The 25,324-nt window shown below is 48.9% G+C and overlaps 1 protein-coding gene across 6 annotated transcripts in view; it reads right to left on the bottom strand.

The window, feature by feature from the left end:
* Nucleotides 1-502: 502 nt before the first annotated feature.
* Nucleotides 503-25,324, bottom strand: part of HCK (HCK proto-oncogene, Src family tyrosine kinase) — a 39,419-nt gene continuing 14,597 nt past the window's right edge. For 2 of the 6 annotated variants that reach the window (XM_032605092.1, XM_032605089.1), the window contains 12 exons: nt 24,395-24,512; nt 21,763-21,805; nt 21,300-21,399; nt 20,384-20,482; nt 18,302-18,405; nt 15,546-15,695; nt 14,927-15,079; nt 13,091-13,270; nt 12,176-12,252; nt 7,376-7,529; nt 5,126-5,257; nt 503-1,025 (listed from right to left, as the gene is read on the bottom strand). In XM_032605092.1, the coding sequence (XP_032460983.1) occupies nt 823-1,025; nt 5,126-5,257; nt 7,376-7,529; nt 12,176-12,252; nt 13,091-13,270; nt 14,927-15,079; nt 15,546-15,695; nt 18,302-18,405; nt 20,384-20,482; nt 21,300-21,399; nt 21,763-21,805; nt 24,395-24,511 (1,512 nt within the window). In that variant the 5' untranslated portion in view covers nt 24,512 and the 3' untranslated portion in view covers nt 503-822. The other 4 variants (XM_032605090.1, XM_032605088.1, XR_004345762.1 and 1 more) reach the window with 3 other exon arrangements.

Consider the following 25,324-nt stretch of genomic DNA (forward strand, 5'->3'; position numbering starts at 1 on the left):
AACGGGACTTTACAAATGTGATTAAGGAACTGAAGATGGAAAAATTAGTCTGGATTATCCAGGTGGGTCCAATGTAATTACAGGGGTTCTTACAAGTAACAGAGGGAGGCAGGAGCCTCAGAGTCAGAGAAGGAGATGTGGTAACGGAAGCAGAATTTGGAGTGATGAACAGAAGGGAACCAGGAATGTGGACAGCTTCTAGAAGCTGGAAAAGGCAAGTACACAATTGTCCCCCAGAGCCCTGCCAACCCATCTCAGACTCTGACCTATGGAACTGCAAGACAATAAATTTGTTTTGTTTTAAGCCATCAAGTTTGTGCTAATTTGTTACAGAAGCCATAGGAAACTAATACAGCCAGCAAGTATTTGGGGGCAGTTAGAAAACTGTGAGCACTGAACCCCACTTCTCTTTGCCAGTCCTTCCCCCTTTGACTTGACATCCAGCAAAAGGCAAATGTTCAGAAATTGGCAGGACAAGACAAGCCAACTTGTTAGTAAAACCTTTAGCATTCAGATCTTTTATTTAAATATTTATTTCATTATTTTTAAAGTTCTCCATCCAAACCACAGCTGTAACTGGAATCCAGCTGTCCCAGGCAATAGAAATATCAGCCAGGGGTGTCCTGAGATTGGCAAATTGTGGGTTGCTAGAGTCAAAAAGAGATTGTCCGGTCCAACCCACCCACTTGACAGATGAGGAACTGTGGCTGGAGAGAGGGTGGGTGTCTGGGAGTGGGAAAGGTGAGCGGGTGCTGGGCAGATGGTGCTGGAGCCCCTGCGCAGGCATGGCCTCAGTGCCTGGCCCTGCCTGGCCGCCCCTCGTCATGGCTGCTGTTGGTACTGGCCCTCGGTGGCTGTGTAGAAGTCATCCAGCACACTCTGGATGTATTCGAAGGTGGGCCGTTCCTCGGGGTGGTTCTTCCAGCAGCGGGTCATGATGTTGTAGAGCTCCTTGGGGCAGTGCTCTGGTCGAGGCATCCGGTACCCCCGCTCCAGTGCCCGGATCACCTCGGGGTTTGACATCCCTGAGAAGGAGCCATGGAATTGAAAAGGGAGGGATTGGGGTTGGGGTGGCAGACACCGTTGCCTCCCCAACAACCATCACTCCCCACCTCCCCACGGGAGCTGAGCTCCTCCCACTGTGAAAGCCAGGTATCCCTTCCCCAGCCACCCCTGCAGCGAGGGCAGGGGCCTGGTGCCCAGTTTGGGCCAATGGAGCTGATGGGGAGACTCCCAGGAAACTTTCAGGCAAGGTTTTTCTCCCTTATGAGAAAAGAGGCTTTGGAGGACGCACCCTTCCTCCTTCCTTTGGACGCTGACACAATGTGATCTTTGGAGCAGCAGCAGCCATCTGACCACATGGGGAAGACAGTCACAGAGGAACCAACCCAGAGTCCCGAGAGCCTTTGAGCAACTGAACTGACCAGTCACCAGTGCCAGACTCCTTGCTCTGGGGAATAATAACTTACCTATTGTTTCCACCACTCTTAGCCTGATAATTTGTTACTTGCAGCCTAATGCATCCTAATGGATACAGCATTCCATAACCCATTGCCTGGTTTTTATTGGTGTACCCTCAAGATAAAACAGTCAGATAGCTAGACTCAGTGTCACCCTATGAGTGGGAACATTTTTTTTTTTTTTAGAAGATGTTGGGGGTAGGAGTTTATTAATTAATTAATTTATTTTTGCTGTGTTGGGTCTTCGTTTCTGTGCAAGGGCTTTCTCTAGTTGTGGCAAGTGGGGGCCACTCTTTATCGCAGTGCGCGGGCCTCTCACTATCGCGGCCTCCCTTGTTGCGGAGCACAGGCTCCAGACGCGCAGGCTCAGTAGTTGTGGCTCACGGGCCTAGTTGCTCCGCGGCATGTGGGATCCTCCCAGACCAGGGCTCGAACCCGTGTCCCCTGCATTAGCAGGCAGATTCACAACCACTGCGCCACCAGGGAAGCCCCGGGAACATTTCTTTGTTCAATTAAAGTTTATGTTAGTTATCCTCAAGAACAACCCTTTAAACATCTATGATCCCCAATTTTATATTACCAGTCCTGAACACCAAACATATTCATAGATCCAAGTGCTTCCTTGAACATCTGTACTTGGGTGTCTACAAGTCACCTCAGATTTAACAGGGCTGAAACAGAATTCTTGAATGTCTATTCCCAGACCATCATGCACCCAGTTGCTCAATCAAAACAAGGAGACTCATCCTTGATTCTTCTCTCTCCCTCACCTTCCACATCAGTAAGTCACATCCTTTCTTCTTATAAAACACAGCACCAACTCAACTTATATCTGTTACGACTGTCACCATCGCCTGTGCCACTGCTGCAGCTCCCACCATCGCCCCAGCCCTGATGCACTCTCCACACTAACCAGAGCATCACTTAAATGCGGAAATCAGATGATGCCACTCCCCTGCCTAGAACCCTCCAATGGCTTCTGTACACTTAGACTAACACCTATAGGCTTCGCCATGACTATGGATCCCGCCTGACTGGGCCCCTGCCAACCCCCTCACGTACCGTCTGCTCTCATTCCTTGTCTCCAGCTACCTGGCTTCCTTGCTATTCTTCAGGCACACCGCAGGCCCTAAGAGCTGGCAGTACCTCCTACCTGGAGTCCTTTCCCCAGATCTTCACTCAGCTGGCTTTCCGCTCAAATATGACCTGCTCTGACAGTGCTCCCTGTCCGCAGGAGGCCCATGTCACCCCCTCTCCCGAGCCCCTGCTTCATTTTCTTCTCTGCAGTGATCTCCACTGAGAGTGTGTGTGTGTTTAGTGTGTGTTCCTCCAGGCTAGAACGTGAGCTCCTGCTGAGCAGGGACCTTGTCTCTTACTGTATCCTTCATGCCTAACACACAGTAGGAATTTGATAAATACTGATGAGTGAACCAAGTGTCTACACCTTTTATTTCTAATCTTCAAAACCGCTTCTGCAAGGTAGTTGACATCATTACCTATAATCTTTACAGATGAAGAACTAGGGTAGAAGTCAAGTGGATTTCCCAAAGTGTAATAGTTGATGGGGACAGGATTAAAACTCAGGACTTCCCTGGTGGCGCAGTGGTTGAGAGTCCGCCTGCCGATGCAGGGGACACGGGTTCGTGCCCCGGTCCGGGAAGATCCCACATGCCGCGGAGCGGCTGGGCCTGTGAGCCATGGCCGCCGAGCCTGCGCGTCCGGAGCCCGTGCTCCGCAACGGGAGAGGCCACAGCAGTGAGAGGCCCGCGTACCGCGAAAAAAAAAAAAAAAAAAAAGTCAGGGACTCTTTATATCCACCTTGCCTCCTCTCCCCAGTGTTCTGGCTACAGATACCCTAGGATACGTCCCAACTGAAAAGGAACAGAGAACAACTTTATTTACTGAGTCCCAGGCAATCTACATGTCGGGTATATCTTTGTATACCCTATGGTCTACGCAGTGTAGGGTGCTGCCCATAGGCATGGGGATAAGTTCACCCATTTGACGAATAGTTACTAGACACCCATTATGAGCCAAGCACAAATGTAGGCAGTGCGGATGCACCAGTGAGGAATACAGAAAAGATTTCTGGCCTCACAGAGCTCAGAGTCTGATGGAGAAAATACCAAATGAATATATAGTTATCAGCGGTGATGAATGCTGTGAATGAAACAGTATAGGGTACTGTGAATGAGAATCACAGGGACATGTATGGTACTTTAGATCAGAGGTCCCCAACCACCGGGGCGTGGACCAGTACACGAACGGTGGGTGAGCCAGCGGAGCTTCATCTGCTGCCCCCCATTGCTCCCCATCCCTCGCGTTACCACCTGAAACACCCTCCCACCTCCATCCGTGGGAGAACTGTCTTCCGTGAAGCCAGTCCCTGGTGCCAAAAAGGTTGCTGCTTCAGATGACTGGGCTGTGGGGTACAGCATGAAATGAAATGGGAGAAGTAGGCAGGGGCTGGATCATGAAGGACCTGCAGGCCACAATTAGGAGTTGGGATTCTGTCCTAATTATGCTGGGAGGCCATTAAAAAGTTAGAGGTGGAGAAGGGAAAAGATCTGGTTCACAGTTTTAGAAAAATCCCTCTGGTCTCAGGTGGAGAAAGGCCTGTTAGAGAGATGGGAGACTGATTAGGAGGCCACTGCACCAGCGAGGTGAGGGAGGACGTTGGCCTGGTGTTGGTGGAGGCTGTGGAGTTAGAAGTGGGCCGACTTGGGATGTTTTGGAGTCAAATGGCCAGAACCCTGTGACTTCTTGGATGTGGAAACGGATGAGAGAAGAGGAAGGGCCAAGCAGGCTCCCAGATTTCAGGCTTAAGAAACTGGATGGATAATGGAGGCTTTAACTGAGATGGGGCAGGCGAGGGGAAGTTGGGGGTGAGGGCCAGGAACTCAGTCTGACATAGAGAACAGACTGGTGGTTGCCAAGGGGGAAGGGGTTGGGGGAGGGATGGGGTTGGGGGAGAGATGGAGTGGGAGGTTGGGGTTAGCAGATGGACGCTTTTATATATAGAATGGATAAACAACAAGGTCCTACTGTACAGCACAGAGAACTATATTCAGTATCCTATGATAAAACATAATGGAAAAGAATATTAAAAAAGAATGTATATAACTGAATCACTTTGCTGTACAGCAGAAATTAACACATTGTAAATCAACTATACTTCAATAAAAATATTGATAAAAATCGGGACTTCCCTGGTGGTCCAGTGGTAAAGAATCTACCTTACAATGCAGGGGACGTGGGTTTGATACCTGGTCAGGGAACTAAGATCTCACATGCAGTGGGGCAACTAAGCCTGTGTGCCACAACTACTGAGCTCGTGTGCCTCAACTAGAGAGCCCCCGTGCCGCAAACTACAGAGCCCACGCGCTCTGGAGCCCGCGTGCCACAACTAGAGAGGGAAAACCCGCAAACCACAATTAGAGAGAAGCCCACGCACCACAACGAAGAGCTCGCACGCTGCAATGAATGATCCCGCGTGCCTCAAAGAAGACCCGATGCAGTCAAAAAAAAAAAAAGAAATTGATAACAATAAATAAACAAAATAACAAACAAACAAACAAAAACTCGGTCCGAATGGCCGCATTGACAAGAGAAGAGAGCCAGGCTGGGCCCTGGAAGCAGCCCCAAGCTGATGTTCCCTCTCCTACCTGGGTAAGGGATCCGGCCGTAGGTGACGATCTCCATCAGCAGGATACCAAAGGACCAGACGTCTGACTTGATGGTGAAGGAGCCAAAGTTGATGGCTTCAGGAGCTGTCCACTTGATGGGGAACTTGGCCCCTGTGGTTTGGACAGAGCAGAGTCAGGCTGAGTCTGGGGAGCAGTCAGGGCTGGGTCTCTGCTAGTGCAAGGGAACAGGACAGCGGTACAGCTGCCAACGTCTGCCCCCTGCAGAACTGTGACTTCCCTCAATCTGGCCTCCATGGAAGCAAGGAACATCCATCCTGAGGACAGATGGCTAAAGTGGGGAGGAGTGGGCCGAGGTGCCTGGGGTGTGTCTGGGAACTCACTCTCTGGGGCCACCTCATTGATTCAGCTGATGTCCTGGTGAACTGCAACTCCTGAAGAGTGGAGTCCTAGAGGTCACAGGATCTTTGGGGACAGCAGAACTTCAAGGGACTTTGAGACCAGGTCACATCTGATGCCTCCGCCCCCTAACCCCCTGCAATGGGGAAAGGGAAGATTTTGGCTCTTGGCCTCTGAGGTTTCCCCCGTCACTGGGTGTCTCCCCTTCTAGTCCTCCCCTCCTTGCCTCTGGTCTGGGATGGGTTTAGTTAACCTTTGGTGAGTGATTTCTATCATAATTCCACTGTGGTCGGGGAATGTGGTGTAAAGGATACATGTTCTTTGGAGTTTGTTGAGACCTGCTTTATGATTTAGTACATAGTCAAGTTCTGAAAATGCTCTATGTTTTTTCTTTTTTTCCCCAATCCCTTCCTTCCTTGGGATTGAGAGAGTTTTTTTTATTCCTGCTTATCCTCTCTTGGTTTAGAAATTATACACTCTATTCTTTTTTTTTTTTGCCGTATGCGGGCCTCTCACTGTTGTGGCCTCTCCCGTTGCGGAGCACAGGCTCCGGACGCGCAGGATCAGCGGCCATGGCTCACGGGCCCAGCCGCTCCGCGGCATGTGGGATCTTCCCAGACTGGGAAACGAACCCGTGTCCCCTGCATCAGCAGGCGGACTCTCAACCACTGCGCCGCCAGGGAAGCCCTACACTCTATTCTTTTAGTGGTTGCCCTAAGTTTAGATTTTTTAAATTGTGTCATAATAAACATGAAATAAAATGTACAAATCTTTCATACACAGCTTGATGCATTTTATATATGTATATCCCTTTGTAATCACCACTCAGATCAAGATATAGAACACTTTCTCAGAAGTGTTCCCTCCGGCCCCCTCTCTGTCAATAACCCCCCCAATCCAGGTAGCTATTATTCTGATCTCTAACATCGTAAATGAGTTTTGCCTGTTTTTTTTGTTTGAGATACATTCACAGACCATATAATTCACCCACCTAAAGTATACAGTACAATGGTTCTTAGTATATTCACAAAGTTGTGTTTTAAAATATTTTCATCATACCCCCCAAAACCATAGCAGTCACTACTCATTTCTTGCCAGGTCCCCACTCCAGCCCTAGGCTGGAGTTAATCTACTTTCTGTCTGTAGATTTGCTTGTTCTGGTCATTTCATGTAAATGGAATCACATAATATAGGTCTTCGTGTCTGGCTTCTTTCACTTAACATGTTTCAACGTTTATCCATGTTTAGGGTATATTAGTACTTCATGCCTTTTTTTATGGCCAAATGATATTCCATTGTATGTCTATATCCCATTTTGTGTATCAGTTGATGGACATTTGGGCTGCTTCCACTTTGGGGCTCTTAAGAATATTGCTGCTGTCAACCTTCACATATGTGTTTGCCTGTTTCTGAATTTTATATAGATGCAACTATCCAGCATCTACTTTTTTGTCTGATTTCTTTTATTTCGATATTATGCCGTGAGAGTCATCTACTTTTTTGCATGTGTCACTGGTTCGTAAGTTCTCATCGTTACATAATATTATATTCTGTGACTATACCCCAATTTAAATATCATTCTACTCTTTGTGGACATTTAGATGCTTCCCAGTTTTTGTCGACTACACATAACGATGCTCTTACCCTTAATTTCAACATGACTTGACTAACCCAATCTACAACTGATCACAGTCACTGGGGGAGACTCTGCAGACTAAGACACTATGTCCAGGAGTCCGTCCAGCTTAATAACTCACAGCTGATACTGGGACAGACCTTTGCATTTTTACCAATCACTTTCACGGGTCTTAACTCTCAACAGTCACGACCCACCCGAGTGGGCTCCACGGGGCCCTCGGCAGCATCCCCTACCTTCCCGAGCTGTGTACTCATTGTCCTCTATGATCCGTGCCAGGCCGAAGTCAGCAATCTTGCACACCAGGGACGCAGACACCAAGATGTTGGCGGCTCGGAGGTCTCGGTGGATATAGTTCCTCTGCTCGATGAAGGCCATGCCTTCTGCAATCTCCACCCAAAACAGAGACACCCTTACCCTCGGATCTGGCCCAGCCCAAGGTGGGTCTCATCCAAAAGCAGAAGAGAAATGTCCAAGTGTGAGAAGGCTGGAAAATACGTGCGCCAGCTCCCTCTTTTTATGTGGGAGGGTCCTGGGCTCAGGTTGGCATTTCTCTGTCTCCCCAGCCAGACTGGGGGGATCCTCAGGGCCTGGGCCAGTTTGGGGCTTCTCTAGAGCTGCAAGACCTCCCAAGAACGCTTTGAGGAAAAAGTGTTATTTCTCCAAGGACCTGCACACACACAAACCAGTATACTTCGACGGGCTTTCATCCCCAACTCCACTTCTGGGAACAACCTAGGCTCACATAACGTTCTGCTGTATCTCTTATGCCTCCTTCACCCCCAAGCCTGGGTAGGGAAAATTCCTTTATTCATTCAACAAATATCTACTGAGTGTCTCATGGGTGCCAGACATATTGCTTGAACAGGTGGGGAGCCAGGCAAGGTCCCTGCAGGTGGTAATAAGTACCATAAAGAAAGGACGAAGCAGGTAATAGGACACAAAGTGTAGAGGGCTGTTTTGGATTGGATGGTCAGGGAAGGCTGCTCTGATGAAGTGAAACTTTAGGAAAGATCTGAGTGATGATAAAAGTGTGTCAGATAAGAGCATCACCATGAGCAAAGGTCCGGAAGTAGGAGTGAGCTTGGGTATTCATAGAACAGGTGGCTGAGCCGAAGTTGCCAGAGGGGAAGTTGGGGGAGTTGAGGTTGTTAGGGAGGCTGCTGATTGGGAAGAACCTTGTAGGTTAGGAGAGGCAGTTGGGTTGTATTCTAAGCATGAAGGGAAGAGAGAAGTCTTAGAGCAGGAGAGTGACATGGTCTGGTATATATTTTAATGTCATCATGGCTGCTGAGTGCATAATGGACTGTGTGGAGGATTCTTTTTTTTGTTTTGAATTTTATTTATTTTTTTATACAGCAGGTTCTTATTAGTTATCCATTTTATACATATTAATGTATACATGTCAATCCCAACCTTGTGTGGAGAATTCTTATTCACAATGGGACCTTGGAAGCCTGACAGAAAGATGTGGGATTTTTCCTTAGAGACGTTTTCCACTTACAAGGGTTTGTGCATTAACCCTCAGAAACTCAGAAAATAGCATTTATAGTTCATAAACTGGCCTTCAATGTCCTTGAGGCAGGCGTTATCACCATTTCTGTTGTACAGGGGAGGGACACATTTTCTAGATCACACCACCAGGGAGATTCTGACTCAAACCTGTCTGTGGATTTCCACTCCCCATACCCCAAGCTGCCTCTAGTTACCCAGAACTCCAGTGCTCTGGAGAACTGCAGCTGGTGCAATCTGGTGAGATTATTTGGGGAGGCGGGACTTCTGGCCAGACCAAACCGAGACACAAGCCTGTTCAAAGTCTGAGGCAAGTGGATGGTGCACTTGTGGAAAGTGGCCAGCAGGGAGCACCTGTGGCCATTGGAACTGAGGTCTGAGGCTCCAGGCTTTCCAACAAAGACGTGAGACTTTCTGATTTTGTTTGTGGTAAGGCAGAGTCTTGACCTGGGGGTGTGGAAAATTTATAAGGAGTTCCTCGACCAAAGAGTTAACAACAGCTGTAACATTAACGGCGGACGTTGTAGCTTATTCATTAATCATAAGATAATACTTAACAAACTTAAATAGCATTTACTCTCTGCTTTGGGGGAGGTACTATTGATATCAGCACTATTCTACAGGTGAGAAAACTGAATCCTAGAGAAATAATTAACTGGCCCAAGCGGAGACCAGGACTGGAAATCTGACAGCCCTGCTCAGGGTCTGTGTCCATTACTCTACCTGAATGTTTGGCACAGAGCAGGCACTAATGCTGGTCGTCACCGGTTTTCAGTACCCAGGGACAGACTCTCATGTTATGAATTTGCACATCAGCTCATGAGCTCAGTGGGGCAGGTGGGACTAACCCCACTCAGGAGACAGCAGACGAGAAGGCTCAGGTGACTCCGGGGTTGGACCAGCTCAATTTGAGCCCCATATCTCTGTGATCTCCAAGCAAACTACTTTAACCCTCTGTGCCTCACTCTTCTTCTCTGTAAAATGGGGACAATAGAACCTTCTTCCAAGGGGTCGTGTGAGGATTAATACTCTAAGTCTACATCAGGGCTCAGAACAGAGTCTGGCATATAATTATTCACTTCAACAGTGGCTATAATGGTCCCTGTTGAGGAAAGTGGCCCTGAGAAAGGTTAAGCAATTTGCTCAAAGCTACACAGGCAGAGCTGGGGTCAATAGCAAAACTCTACGTGATTCCTAAGCCCATGTGTAGATAGTGGTTCTTCTCAAGGATTTGTCAACTGAACAAATAGTGGATAGGTTGACTGGGTTCAGGGTTGGTCTACAAATTGGGGGTTGATGAGGTGGTGAGATTTCATGCCCACCGAGTGGGCTGCCATGATGTCAGGCATTATTACTGGGTTTGCTTCTCAGAGTATCAGGGAATCACAGAACCAGCTGGAAGGGCCTGTAGGGATATCCCAGCTCAGGGCTCTTCAAACTGAATCCAATCGATACCTCAAGGTCATCTTGGGGTTGGAGGGACAAAATGAAGGCCACCTGCTTCAATCAGAGCAGCTCTGTTTTGATCTATTTTAAAGTATTCAGCTGCTCTACAAGATTCATTTGACTAACCGAGTTATGGCTTAAAAAAAAAAAAAGAAAAAGCTTTCAAACTTCAAAACCACAGAGATGGTCCAATTCCCTCATTTGACAAATAGAGAGACCAAGACCCAGAGTGGATCTGAGGCTCCACAGTCAGTTGGTGACAGGGCTGGGAAGCCTCCACTGACTGCACCCACCTGCCTCTCTAGACTAGAAGTGAAGATCAGGCCACCAGGTTGACTCCTTCCTGTCCCTGGGCTCTAAGTGTACCTCTGCTCCTTGATGCACAAGGGCCTAGAACCTGTTTCCCTCCTGTGGTTTCTATTTTCCTGTCTGTGCCACGAGGAGAGTGGTTCTTGCCCCAGTCCGTGAACCTCCACCCAGCAAGGTTTCTGCCAGTTTGATGGTTATAATTTAGCAACAGGCCAGACTATTGTTTCCCCGGGGCAGCGCCCACTGAAGGGAAAATGCCAGGTCTTGATTTCCATAGGCCTCTGGCATTCCAGACTCTGAAAGGTAAAGTCTTTTATTATACCTCTGCCCACGCCCCCCCATGATTTACGTACTCAAATGAACTCTGCCTCAGGCATCTCCAGAAGGCCCAGCCCTAGGCCCAGGCGCCCCGTCTCCCTTAACACCTTCCAGGCTGCGAGCCACACCCCCTTCATTTTCGCCAGGCCCAGGCTCCAACTGACCAGGCTGAGCTCTTGTTTTGCCCTTTGGGCTTTGGCACAGGCTGCTTCTTCTGCCTAGAATACCCTTCCCCCTCCTCTTCATCGGCCTAACTTGTACTCATCCTTCAGGGCTCAGCCTAGAGACCGCTTCCTCTGAGAAGCCTTCTCAGATTGCTCCTGGACTGGGCTAAGTGCTCCAGCCGTGTACTCCCATAGCAGACTTTTCCTCCCCTGTTTTCCCACAGATAGAGAGAGAATGAGAGGCTAGAAGTAAAAAGCACTCAGGCTGAGGGTGAGAAGAGCTGTAGAAAGTGAAGGGAAGATGAGATAGAAAATGGGGTTTTAAGAAGCGTTTGTGTGATTTATGGACATTTTAAATTTTGCTGGATACTGCATTCTTTTGGCACTGAGCCAGGACCCAAGTGGTCCTGGCTCTCTAAGAGATTCAGTTGTTTAGTAAGTGTAACCCCTGGGAGGACAGCAATACTTTCCATTTTGTTCACTGCTGTATCCCCTAAAAGTAACATAGTAATTTAGGCAAGCTACTCCACCTCACTGGGCCTTAGTTTCCTCATCTGTACTTCACTTCATCTCTGTGCCTCAATTTCCTGTTCTGTAAAATGGAGTGACAATTACCTATCTGTGGCCAGACTATTACATCAGTGGCTTCCAGTGAACCATGCCTCCTGGGACTCATGGTGTAAGTCCCTCCCACACTGACTGAGGGCTGGGCATGGGACTTGCTTTGGCCAAGGGGACATTAGTAAGCATGGTGCAAGCGGAGCTTGCTCATTTACGGCTTGGTCCCTTAGAAGGTTCCCTCTTGGAACCTCGCTGCCAGGATGTAAAGGAGCTCTGGTTGGCCTATTGAGTGATGTGGGGCCACTGGAGAGAGACTTGGAGGATGAGCCACCATCTCGGACATTCTAGCCCCAGGCAAGCTCTCAGCAGAATGCATCCACAAGAGGAACCTCAGTTTCACCACGTGGAGCAGAAAAACCACCCAGCCAACCCCAGTCAACCCCACAGAATCATGGGAAATAATACGTTGCTGTTTCAGACTACTAAGCTTTGGAGTGGTTGGTTACAAAGGAATAGATAACAAAAATCTCACCCTAGAAGGTTGATGTGAGGACTACATGAGTTAGTACATAGAAGGCACATAGAAAAAGCATACTTTAATCCTGAGCACTCAATAAATGTTAGCTATTATTACTGTTATTACTATAGTATGTGATCAATAAACATTTGTTGAAGAGATAATTGCCTTCCTGTCCCCCTCCCCAGACTTCCCCATTAGACTCTCACCTGGGCTGAGAAGTCGATGAGTCTTGGCAATGGCTGCTTGCTGCCTTCTTCACTTTTGAGGAAGTCCAGCAGGCTGCCTGTGTCGGGGAGGGTGGAGCAACATTTACTACTCTCAGGACTTTAGCGTGTGGTTAAGATCGTTCATAGTAATGGATTTAAATAAAAGTATTTACCGCTCCTAGCGTTTGAGAAACAGAATTTGGGCGTTTGGAAAACGACTTTGTGATTGCCAGACTGGTCCCTTGACTGAGACAGCTTTCTGAGGCTGGATGACTGGGGGCATGGTTTTATAAGGTTGGCATAATTGTGTGTTTAGAAAATGATAAAAGCTTTGAGATTTTGAATCACTCTAAATGGAGGTCATGTGAGATGTTTCTGTATATAGAGAAATGGGCAGGGATTGAAAATGATTGGGAAATGGTGGTCTAAAAGAAAAATCCCTGAGACGTCCTGGATTGTGTGTAGGCAGGGTGGGGGCAGCCTGGAACGGAGGCTTTGTCAACTCTTAAGGTTGACAAAGGTCTTAGTGCTTTGAGTCTTTTTTCTGGAGCATTGGTCCAGCTAGGGAAGGTGGCTGATGGTGGGGGGTGGTTTAGGGAGTCACCCCGGGCTCTAGGGCTCACAGTGAACCCCTAGAAGCCTCTTCTCCTATCACCCAGAGGGATTCTGGCCCCATCCGCTCTCCCAGGGGCCCATGTGCTCCCCTTCTCCTGGCATCCCCCTAACAGGATTTCACCCCCTCAAACAGGAGGGTGGGGTGGACGGATATGAAGATGATCAGTGAGCTCATGTCAGAAGAGCTCCTGGCCAGACTGGGGAAATCTTGAAGGCAAGAACCTCGACAGAGTCACCTTTGACTCTGCAATTGACCCGGAGGAGCCACAGCCTGCATCCCCAGCTCCCAGCATGTGGCACCTTTGGCCATGAACTCTGTGATGATGTAGATGGGCTCCTCCGTGACCACAGCATGCAGCTTCACCAGCTTGTCGTGCTGCAGAGTTTTCATCAGGTTGGCTTCTGCCAGGAACGCGTCCACAGACATGCTCCCGGGCTTCATGGTCTTCACGGCCACCTTGGTGTGCTTGTTGTAGGTGGCTGGAGTGGAACAGGGAGCAGGAAAGGTGGTCAGGACCCACTGCTCTTTCCCCACAGTTCTGGAAGACCTGGGTGCAGACCTGCCTCCTCCAGGACGCCTTCCCTGCCCATCTCAGCCCTTAGAGAGAGAAGGGGAAACATGGGCTTTGGCCTTAGACAGATGTGGGTTGGAGGGCCGGTTTACCACTTCCTAGCTGTGTGCCCTTGGGCAAGTCACTCAACCTCCCTGAACTGTGGTTTCCTCATCTGCAAAGGCTCTTTCAGGGATTAAAGAATAACCTTAAAACATCACTCAGATTATGTCACTCACTCACACACCTACCTTTGTTTTGTCAGACATTCATACACATACTATCTTTGCTTAAAATGGTTTATTTAATCTTAACACTGCTCTCAAAATAAATACCAGTTTCATCATGGTCCATAAGGCCCTGCATGATCTGGCCTTGCCCACCTTGCCTCATCATCCACCAACACCCCCCTTACCTTTTGTGCACCAATCAGCCTGCGTATCATTCAGCCCCCAAGCAGCCAACTCCCTTTCCCACCACGGGGACTTTGCACATGCTGTTCCCTCACCTCACCCTACTCCTTCCCTGCTTCATCTTGTTGATCTTGTAAATCTCGTTGTTGCTTGTGTTTCCATGTTTGCCTTGGCTGCCAGGAAGCTCTAATCCAGAGTTGAGGTCTTCCTATAGTAAGAGTCTAAGGCCTCATATAATATATTTTGTTTTCCAACCTCATCAGCCCAATCTGTCTTACCTTCCTCTCCATACTTTCTCTGCCACATTCTCTTATTCAGTGCCTGGCATATAGTAGGCTCTCAATAAATATAGTTAAAATACGTGGATTTTAACCTTATTTTTTTCTGGCTGAATTGTTTGCATATCTGTAAGTTGTCTTCACTCCCATTTGGAATGTGGTGGAGTATAAACACAATGGGGGGCACCAGGCACTGGGCCAGGCATCGTGTCTAACCCACAGTCCTGCAAAGCAGGCTTTGCTATTTTTAGGTTATTAGAGGCAGGACAGCAGGGGTGGAATATGACTTTTTGGTGCTCCACAATGCCCCAGCATGGCGCTGGGCACACGGCAGGTGCTCAGAACAGCTTGTTCATCAGCTGCCAACACTGAACTCACCTGGAAATCTCCAGTTATACTTACCCATTCTTTTTTTTTTTTTTTTTTTTGCCACGCTGCATGGCATGTGGGATCTTAGTTCCCCAACCGGGGATCGAAACCCGTACCCCCTGCATTGGAAGCACAGAGTCTTAACCACTGGATCACCAGGGAAGTCCTATATTCTCTCCCATTCTTAATTTTCATCATCCTAAGAGATGTTCAGGTTATCTCAACACCCAACTAATACACTGTCCCAGCTCCATGTGAGGGAGCAGATTCCTCATCTAGGACTCCTGCTTCCCAGAAGAAAGTGTTTGACCCCAACAGGACTGGCCTCAAAGGCAAATCAGTGTTTGCATGGCAGGACAATTTGGTTTGCTATCAGAGAGGAACTGAAGAATTGCTCCTTTATGGTTATTATTCAAATCTCCCCTCTGCCCTGGGTGGCATTCCCACTTTGCCTCAGGCTGTTCCTGAAAGCAAGGACCTCCCTCTCCCCTCCTTCCCCTCCCCACTCTGGCCCTGGGTCCTTACCCATCCAGACTTCCCCAAACTGCCCAGCTCCAAGTTTCTTCTCCAGCCTGAGGGACTCCCGGGGGATCTCCCAGGCATCTTTCTCCCAAGGCTTCTGGGGTTTGGAGGACATGCAGGGCACTGTCAGCTTCTGGCAGAGTCCGTCGCTCACCTCTGGAATAGAGTCCCTGATCAGCTGAGGGCAGCCAGCTCCAGGCCAGCCACAGGCTTCCCCTTGGGGGCTGCCCCACCTGGTCCACTGTATCTGGCCCATGTTCCAAAGGGTTGCGCCTATCAGGGACATCCCCAAGAGAACAGAGCATGATGAGATGCCACCTCTGCCCTTCTGCTCAAAAGGCCTTCAGGAGAATCCGAAGCAACTATTTGTCTGGGGAGGAAGCATCAGCAGGCCTCAGAGGCTGCAGTGCACACTTGACCCGGATTCCTGGGAGGCAGGCCCACCCACCTGCGCCCCCGGTTGGAAGGCAGCCCCAGTAGAACTCACTCTTTTTTTGTTTGTTTGGCTGTGTCCCACGGCATGTGGGATCTTAGTTTCCTGATCAGGGATTGAACCTGCACCCCCTGTATTAAAAGCGCGGAGTCTTAACCACTGGATCGCCAGGGAACTCCCAGGACTCACTCTTGTAGTGGGCCACCAGCTCCTGCAGGCTGCTGAAGGTGCTCCGGGGGGAGATGTAGAAGCCCCCATTGTCCAGGGTCCGGATCTTATAATGTTTCACTGTGTCCCCGTGCTGGGGGTCGTAGTCTCGCACGGACAAAGAGTAGCTCCCTGCGTGGGCCAGAGAGAAACCCCTCAGGAGTGGACTCTCGGAGGCCTGCCACCTTGTGTCAGCAACCTGACACTCTGTAAGGCCACTACTGGCACCGTCCTGGAACCTGCTCAGTGGAGTACAGGGTAGGAGTGGGCTGTGCAGTCAGGCTTCCTGGGTGCTTGTCAGGCTGCTCCATGTCCAGCTGTGAGACCTTGGACAAGTGACCGTGTCACTTCTCTGGGCCTCAGTTTCCTCATCTGTAAAATGGGATTGGTCATACCTCCTCACCCCATCACATTGCCTGATGGTTAAAAGAAGTAATGCTTGTACTCAGGATGTAAACACTCATTAAATGTTGGCTGTCATCATCTTCATTATTATCTCTTTTTCTTCCTATCATCTATCATCTATCTATCTATCTATCTATCAATCACAAAAGCCAAGATACCACACAAGTTTGGTAGAAACGCTATTTAGAAACAAACAAGCAAAAAGATAAAACAAACACAAAAATATCCAGTTCAATTATTACAGTATAAACATTGAAATGTAAGTGTAAACATTAAATGCTGTGGCAGGCTGAGTAACAGCTCCCAAGATGTCCGTGTTCTAATCCCTGACACCTGTGCATATATTACCTTACATGGTAAAAGGGGTTTTGCAGATGTGATTCAGTTAAGGATCTGGAGATAGGGAAATCATCCTGGGTTATCCGGGTAGGCCCAGTGTAATCACAAGGGTCCTTATAAGAGGAAGTAAGAAGGTCAAAGTAGGATATATGAAGATGGAAAGTTGAGGTTGGAGAGATGTGAGAAAGGGGCTATGAGGCGAGGAATGCTGGTGGCCTCTAGAAGCTGAAAAAGGCAAAGAAACAGATTCTTTTGTGAAGCCTCCAGAAGGGACCAGTCCTGCGGACACTTTAACTTGAGCCCAGTGAGACTGATTTCAGAATTCTGACCCCCAGAACTGTAACATCATAAATTTATCTCGCTTTAAGCCACTAAGCTTGTGGTAATTTGTTACAACAGCAATAGGAACCTAATACACATGGCATCACAAAGACCAGAAACACACACGTCTTTCAGTCCACGGCCACGGTTCTGCCATTAGTGAGCTGAGTGTCCTTGGGCAAGTTATTAGCCTCTCTGTCTCTCAGTTTTCTCTACCACAGTAGCACCATGTCATAGGATTTGGGGGAGGTTTAAACTGTTGCATGAATAACAGTTGATCATACATGCTAGCCACTAAGAACCTTGTCTGAATAAAAAATGAATGAAAGAAAAAATGAATGAATAGGAATAATATTCATCATAATGAATTATAGTTATATGTATTATGATAAATGATATTATTCACTATAGTGAATGAATAACCCCACAAGGTAGAGGTTCTTTATCACCACAATTTTATAGATGAGGAGACTGAGGTCCAGGGAGGTGAAGTAACTCACCCACAGTCACACAGCTTGTAAGTAGCAGAGCTGGGAGTCAAACCCAGGCAGCAGGCTCTGGGACCCCCACTCTTAGCCACTCTGCCCAGTCAAGGTGAGGCTGATTTGGCCGATGCTGGGTGGGGAGAAGCAGAATCCAAGAAGAAGCAGGATAGGATTTGGGGCACTTGTGCTGCAAGTTTTATTAACTCGGCGAACCCGCCTATGCCCCCACCTCTGAGGGCTGTGACAGTGGCCCAAGCTCACCTTCCTGCCCCGTAGGTCTGCCCCTGTGTGCAGGATGGCCCAGCGGGAGAAGAGAAGCCGAGGGCTGTGTATGGCTTTACCTTTTTGCCCATTTCTTTTCCTCTGGGGGCTGAAAAGGGGCTTGTTGGGTGGGAGGAAATAAAGCCTAAATATTCACTGACCCAAAACACTGATTTTGAGTGGTGTTCTAGCCACATTCAGGCTTCCCCAGTTCAGATACCTAGGGAGTGAGTAGAAGGTCACACAGATGCCTTCGATCGTTGGCCCCAAAACTGTTTGCCCAGGGTACTGTGAGGTCACACTTTACGTAATTTACTGATTTCTTTGAACCAAGCAGTCTTTAGACTAAACACCGTAGTAAAGGTCCACTCTGCGTGTGAAATCCGAAATCACGAGACTCCTACTTACATTCATTCCTTTCGGAAAACTGGCCTCGGTTGATGTCAGTTTGAGTTACGCACTGTTTGGGGGCACTGCTCTTGCCTCCTGTGCGATGACCCGGCACAAAGCCACCCTCACAGCACAGAAATTTCAGGAAGCAGGCCTCCAACATCAAAACTTCCAAATACCTCAAAGGAGCTATTTTAAGCAGGGTCCCAGCGAAGGGCCTCCTTTGGGAGGAGGCCACCCATTTTCGTATGGAGAGAGGGAAGAGTCAGGTCTAGGGACAAGATATATTTTGATGGATATTTAAAAGAATACAAGCAGGATTTTGTTTTTAGGGGCGGTCACTGCCTCCTACTTCCATTGGCCTAAGCCGGCAGCTCTGGGGGCTGAGAAGGCCCAAACTAGGCTTGAGCAAAGGGCAGGAGGAAGCTTGGAAGCCGCAGTGGGCTGGTGAGTTGTTCAGGCCCCCATCCCCCGGGGCATTCCCCGTGGGGTAGGGGTGGGTGGGCAGGGACACAGGGCTGGGAGGGCCTGCATCACCTTTGGTGGTCTCGCTGTCCCGCATCATGAAGGAGCCCAGCACATTGCCAGGGGCCAGGAGTTGGCGCTCTGCATCCTTCCGGCTGATGCCCTTGAAGAACCACCTGGAGGGGAGGGGGGTGCAGCGTGTGAACCCGTGGCGGACAATCCCGGCCGGCTCTCAGCGCTCTTGCCCGGCACCAGGATTCTGAGGGCCAGGCTTCCTGCGGGATCAATTTTACTCAGATTCTTTTGGGGAAAACAACCATTCTTTTAATATTTTAACATTAAAACAGACATTTTACCAAACTGGTGAATCCAGTTTGCTGAGGCTGAAACTTATGCAATTTGGGGAGCTTTCTTCAAGAAAAGTAACACAGCGTTACAAATACAAAATGCTCGTGGTCATTCCAGCACCGCCCAATGGGAGGGATAAGGTGATGAACAGAAAGATTGGGTGGAAAAATACAGCAGTCTTAACCAACTGTGGTCAAAAATCTTACTTTTTCAAATTTCACAAGAACATTTGACCATCTTTTCAGGGTCTTGGAGGCCCCTGTGAGTGAGGGCTGAGCTTTGTTACTGCCGCAGTTCATCCTCCTCTGTGGCTACAGACTGAATATAAAGTCGGCATGCATTTCTAAGATAAAAGGTGAGATTGCAAATGAGTTTATACTTGGGACCATATCCTTGGACCTTTTCTTCATACTCCCTAGATGTTTGGGATCTTGGGTGGAAAAACTCAAGCGGCAGCAAACAAACCCGTTCCCTGAGGAGTAGTTCATGTGCTGTGATGGAAAAACCTCAGACCAGAGGTCAGCTGGCCTTGACCCTGCCACAAATCTGCTGTGTGATTTTGAGCACGTCGCTTTCCCTCTCTGGACTTCTGTTTCCTCTGCTATCAACTGGGGAGACAGACAGCTGACATTCCTCGAGTTCTTGTTACCCACCCAACAACTCTGTGGAATCATTGCCTTTATTATCCCCACTTTATAGATGAGGAAACTGAGGAACAGAGAAAGCAAGTAACTTGCCTGGCGTCATATAGCTAGGAAGTGGTGGGGGCAGGATTCAAAGCCAGGCGGTCTAACTCCAGAGCCCAAGGTCTTAGTCACCATTCTACACCTCCCACTCGCCTTCTTTGCTCTCATTTGGTAAAGTAATTCATGCCATGGTAAAATGTTCAAGCAATGTTAAAGGGTACAGAGTAAGAGCTATCTCCCTGGCAATTCCATCCCTAGGAAGTTATCCCACCGCTCTTGCACAGGAGGAAGTGACATATACGCAAGGAGATTCACCGCAGCACAAGACTGGAAGCAGCTTAAGTGGCCGCTGGCAGGGGATAGTGGGGCATCTACGTGACAGACACTGCAGCTGTGAAAAGGAGGATACTGTAGGTGCTGCACGGAAGAGCTGAACAAAAGGAGTAGAACAGTGTGCGTTCAATCTGCCACTTGTGTAAAACGGAGGGAGATATATGTATTTTCTTAAACAAGTATAAAGCATTTGGGAGGACGTACAAGAAACTGGTTGCTTCTGGAAGGGAAGTAGCTGGGTGGGGATAGGGTGGGAGGAACGCTTTTCACTCTTTATCCTAGGTCCTTCTGCACCATTTGCATTTTAAAACATTTGAAAATATTGCCTATTTCAAGGCAGATGAGGAAATAAGATCTCATCCCACACTGATTCCAGTGTCCCAGCTGCCCTCCCCAGAGGCAGCCTCTGTGAGCAGTTTCTTGATGCAGACACAAGAACCCAGGAGTGTAAGACTCACATAGGTATTTAGGTCAGTGGTTCTCAAGGTGCGGGAGGCAGATGGCAAACCCGTGAACAACCAAGGAAACAAGATCATTTTTGCTAGTGAGAAGTATCTAGAAGGGAGTAAAATGGGTTTCCACGAGAGAGAGAGAATCTCAGAGGGGACCTGCTTGAGACCGGGAAGGCCTCTCTGAGACTGGAAAGATGAGAAGGAGCCAGCCAGGCAAAGAGCCCTAGGAAGAGTGTGCCAGGCAGGGGAGACAGTGAGTGCAAAGGCCCTGAGGCAGGAGCAAGGCTGGCTCTGTTCATGCTTCCTTCTGGAGGGCGGGGAAATAGAATACTCACTCTTCTGTCTCCAGAGAGTTGACTCGGGCAACGTAGTTGCTTGGGATGTAGCCCTCTTTCCAGGTAGCCAGGGATCGTGCTCTCCACCACTCCCCAGATCTGAGGGACAGGAAGAAGCAAAGGGGTCAGAGGGCAGGAGGACCACTCCTGGTCCTCTTGGGCCCCCCAGCCTTGGCCTGGAATACCCCCAACACCAGGAAGCCGGTAGGGTGAAGGGCAGGGCCACTACTGTCTCCACGCCCAGCCTTCACCCCGTTAAGGTAAATAACTTTACAACAATCCCCACTGTGCCTCTGAAGGTCCGCCCAGGGCTAGAATCAAGCCCTGTACCTGCATTCAGAGTCCTAGGTTTGTGGCCTCACTCTTATTCCCTGGATTTGTGGCCTTGGCCTTATTAGCCATATGTAAGGTGGGGCCCTATGCCCATGGCAGACTCACAGTGGCTCGTTGGGGCTGAGAGCCAGAAGGAGTGGGCTCAGGAGTCTGACCAAGCATAACCACTCCCATCCTTGGGCCCCAGGACATACTAGACACTACATCCACTGATGGTGAAGATGGTAGGAGATTGGAGGTAGCAAGCTCAGAGATCCATGGATTTCTGAATGCAAAGTCACCTCAGCAGGGTCTGGTCCATAGGTAAGGCTGCAGCTTAATCATAGGAGTCCAAGGAAGGCTTCCCTGAGAAAGCACTTTCTACTGTCCATCCTTGCCCAGATGTACCATTAGCAAGTATGCAAGCCCCTTTCCTGTGGCTGTAAGCCAGGTTAACAGCAAACTCTTCTTCCTTTATTACGATCAGGTTCTCATCAGTCATTTACATCCTAGTGTAATATCAGGTCCTTTACTGAAGCACAAGAGAGCAAAACTGAGTATTGGAGATAGGTATGTCTTAGAGGGGAGTGGAATGGGGACTCACTCTTCCAGGACCACCATCTGGTCCCCCTTCTGGAAACTGAGGTCTTCATGGTGAATGGCCTCGTAATCATACAAGGCAACCACAATGATCTCCTCAGAACCTGCTGGGAAGAGAGACATGTGGGATGGTGAGGCTTTATCTGAGCACACCCACAGTCCTGGGTGTTTCCCACCCCAACACCTGGCACCCAGCCCTGGACCCCTTGATGTGTCTGTCTCGTGATATAAGTAAGCATCTTGCCATGCCAGCTGCGATTCTTGAGTTTAAAGCTAACAGTTTTGTTCATGTTATGAAACAACATTATAGAAAAACAATAGCTTGTACTAAGTACTTTGGGGGAAATTTATGGGATTTTCAAGAGTGGTTTTGACTGTTTGGGATTTTTGCCTCAAGCTCTGACTGAGAACCTAACCTAATCCGCTACATAACATGACTCCACTACACGTGCTTGCCAGCTACTTACCCTCTGTGGACCCTGGTGGGTTGCCGTTGCTACTGTCAGGCCACTGTGGGGAAGAAATGGGAGAAGGGGATGAATCCAATAGTGTGTGTGTAGCCATGGAAGGTCTGTGTCAAAAAGGATATCCCAGCCCCGTGAGTCATGGGAGGAGGCCCAGAGAGGGCTGGGAAGTGCCCAAGGTAACACAGCACATTAGGGGCACAGCCAGCACAAGGATGCAGGTCTCTTGGGTTGTAGGCTCTGCCTTCAGCCTTGGACATACTGGGGGACGTACTTGTGCCTTCCCCTCGACATACAGTGAGGGGCTTGGTCCAGATCAGTGTTTTCCAAGCTATGTTTGAAGAAACCCTAGGTCTACCAACGTGGCCCATGAATAAAGGCTCCACTATGGATGTGAAACAACATAAGTGTCTGTCCAAAGGTGAATTGGTTCCTACGCTGTGGTGCTCTAAGCAGCCCTTATAAAAGGGAGGCCGCTTCATTCCTGACACAATGAGACCTCAAAGATATATTGTTGAGTAAACAAAGCTAGTTCTTCAGAATGGTAAATATGATACATTGGTATAAAACACATACTCAAACATCCTAAACACTTTCTGTGGACACATACTGTACACATGTGAGTGTAAATTCATGGAAAAAGGTTTGCAAGGTTCCATGCCAAACTGACAACAGCTGATACCTCTGAGGTAGGGTGTGGTATTTCTAGGGAGGGGGGCATTGGTCAGCAGAGACTGTAGCTTTCACTGAAATCTGTGATTTTTATTTTCAAGGAGAATGAATTTGTGTGTTACACACATAAGTAAATATTAATTTAAAGAAATAGGTTTGGGAAACACTAAGAAGTGTATCCTTTTTGGGGAGAGTCACAAAGCCCATTACAAAGATTTATAAAGGCTCTGAGTCCCACAGGGAAGGAGTGTTTGGCCCAGTGTTTTGCAAACTGATATGACCTGGGAACCCTTTCTCAGTTACTAACTTACTGCTGAACCAGTGCTCTGAACGAGGGGAACAGTGAATGGCTGATAATAGCGTCCCTCAAACCTGATGCCCAGAGAGAACAGCCAGAAACTGGTGGGAGAAAATCCTCTGCTTCCCACTGCTGACAAGCCAGAAGGCCTCAGAGAACCTGAGAACCTGGAGCCCTGGCCACAGAAAGGGCCCCGGGACATGCAGGCCAGGTGAGAAGCAGACCTGGGAGTGACTTAGGGTTTAGGATGTCAGCTCAGGATCTCGTGTAACCTCAGGCTGTATTAATAGATGTCAAGTGTCAGAAGGAGGGAGGTGAATATTCCAGTCTTCTCCCATTTCCATGTGTTTGGGGCAGGACTAAGGGGCAGGTATGTGATCCGGGAGTAAGGGTTATGGGGTAATATGCCTCCCTTCAATACAAAGAAGAACCTTCTAAGGGGCACCAGGAAAGAGTGTACCCCTGCCTCTGCAGGCAGCGAGCAGAGGCTGTCCTTCCTGGACAGCCTCAGGTAAGGGGATGGACGAAAGGATCCTGTAGGAGAGAGAACCTAGCCTTGAGTTTAGGAAGACCCAGCCTTGCTGCTTCCCAGCGGTATGAGCCCAGGGGAGCCATTTAACCTCTTTGAGCCTCAGTCAGCCTGGCTGTAAAGTAAAGTAACTCCAGCCTCAGTTTTTGGATTAATGAACAGAAATACCTCACTCCAGTGCCCGGAACATAGTAGGTTTTCAAAGAACAGTAATGATTATTACAACTGTTATTGCTGCTCTTAGTACCGTTGTCCCTTTACTAGTACGATTATTGTAATCTCTACTCTTGCTACTGCTACAGCTCTTCTGACTATCACAACTACCATTACTAGTGGGGCTACTTCTATGGCAACTACTGCTCCCAGGACCCCCACTATTGCCACCATGACTACTGTTCCTGTCACCAGCATTTGGCTCTGTCACTCTTGTTCCTACCCCTGCACTGCCCAAGTTTCAATCCTTACAACCAGGTGGTCTTCAGCAAGTTATTTAATCTCTCCGTGTCTCATCTGTAAAATGGGTATGATACAAATCGTGGCCTACAAGAGCACTGTTGTGAGGACTAAAGGTGTTAATAACAGTAGTGCACTTAAGGTAGGGCTTGGTTCATCGTAAGCTCTGTAGAAGTGTAAGAGAAGTAAGCAAATAACCTCTGCTAGCATTACCACTTCTCCCACTTACTCCTTCGGCTTTTCTCCCTACTGCTATCGCTGTTATATTCCCACTAGTTTGTTGTTACTGTTATTGCTACCATCGTTATTACAGTTACTGCCACGACGCTGATACTGTCATCATTCCTGTCATCACTTCAACTGCTGTTGTCACTAACCTGCTCACTCATTACTCTCAGTACTGCTTATGGTACTTCCTAGGTGTGAGGCCGGCCATGCCCCCTGGGACCTGGTCACCCAGGCTGATGGGCCAAGGCCTGGGCAGTGGGACGAGGGGCGGTGACATCCCTGCCCTGGGTGCTCGGTGCAGGTGTATCCTGGGGAGTCAGGGAGCTGCTGGCGACCGGTAAGCTCCATTTCACCCCAGACTCACCCTGCTCGCCCTTGGGAAAACAGGAAGCGGTGAGGGCAGGTTGGGGCAGCCCCCAGGCTGCCGCCGGTCTCCCCTTTCTTCCCCAACTCACCCGCTTGCCCGAGGATGTGGGATCCGGCACATACAAAGCGCTGTGTGGGCTGGTGTTGGGCTCCGTTTTTGAGACCTTGCCTCCATCCCGGAGGAACTTGGACTTCACACACCCCATCCTGTGGTAGAGAGAAGGGAGATGAGCCCAGCTTGCTCTGAGCCCCACACGGGGGAGTCTTTGATGCTGGGCTCTAGACCCCGTGTTCCCAGGCTGGCACCCTGTCACCTTCCCTGTCTCCCCTCCCCCTCTCTGCCCCCCTCACCCCACCCTGGCCACGTGGAGCTCACTCTGCCCTTGTCATCTCTGGGCTTCCCCACACCACGTCTGGCCCGCACCCACACAGAGCTGACAAGCTGTCGTAGTCATGCTAACAAGGACCCCTGCGATGGGGAGTTTATTCAGAGAATAAATCGTGATGATCATTGAAATTCAACAGGCGGAGCCTCGGAGCAGAGTTGGGGGTGGTGGTGGTGTGGGAGCTGCCAGCTCTTGGGTCAGAAAGCCTGAGCTGACGCTTGACCCCTCCCTCCCCAACTAGCAGCTCACTTACCATGCCCCCTGCTCCCCAGTCTCAGTCCCTCATCAGCAAAGTGGGCACAATAATACGACCTCCTCGCCGGGCGTTGGGAGGACGAGAAAGCACGTGGGTGGGGAAATACTCAACACAGAGTCAGGCTCAGAGCAAATGGTGAAGTAAAACTATACTCTCATTATATAACGTCAACATTTTATATAAACTGATAAGGCTCAGGTCACATAATGTGGCTCAAACAATCAAGGTCATCATATTCCTCATATCATTTTCTAGTTGCCTTCTAACAGCTTCCTTCCTTCTTCCCTCCCTCCCTCGACCCCTTTTCCTTTTTTCTTCCTTCCCTTCTTTCTCTCATGGATTTATTTGGTCATTCAACCATGCATTTACTCAGCAAA

Source organism: Phocoena sinus, chromosome 15 (genome assembly GCF_008692025.1).
Source record: "Phocoena sinus isolate mPhoSin1 chromosome 15, mPhoSin1.pri, whole genome shotgun sequence".
Classification (NCBI taxonomy): domain Eukaryota; kingdom Metazoa; phylum Chordata; class Mammalia; order Artiodactyla; family Phocoenidae; genus Phocoena; species Phocoena sinus.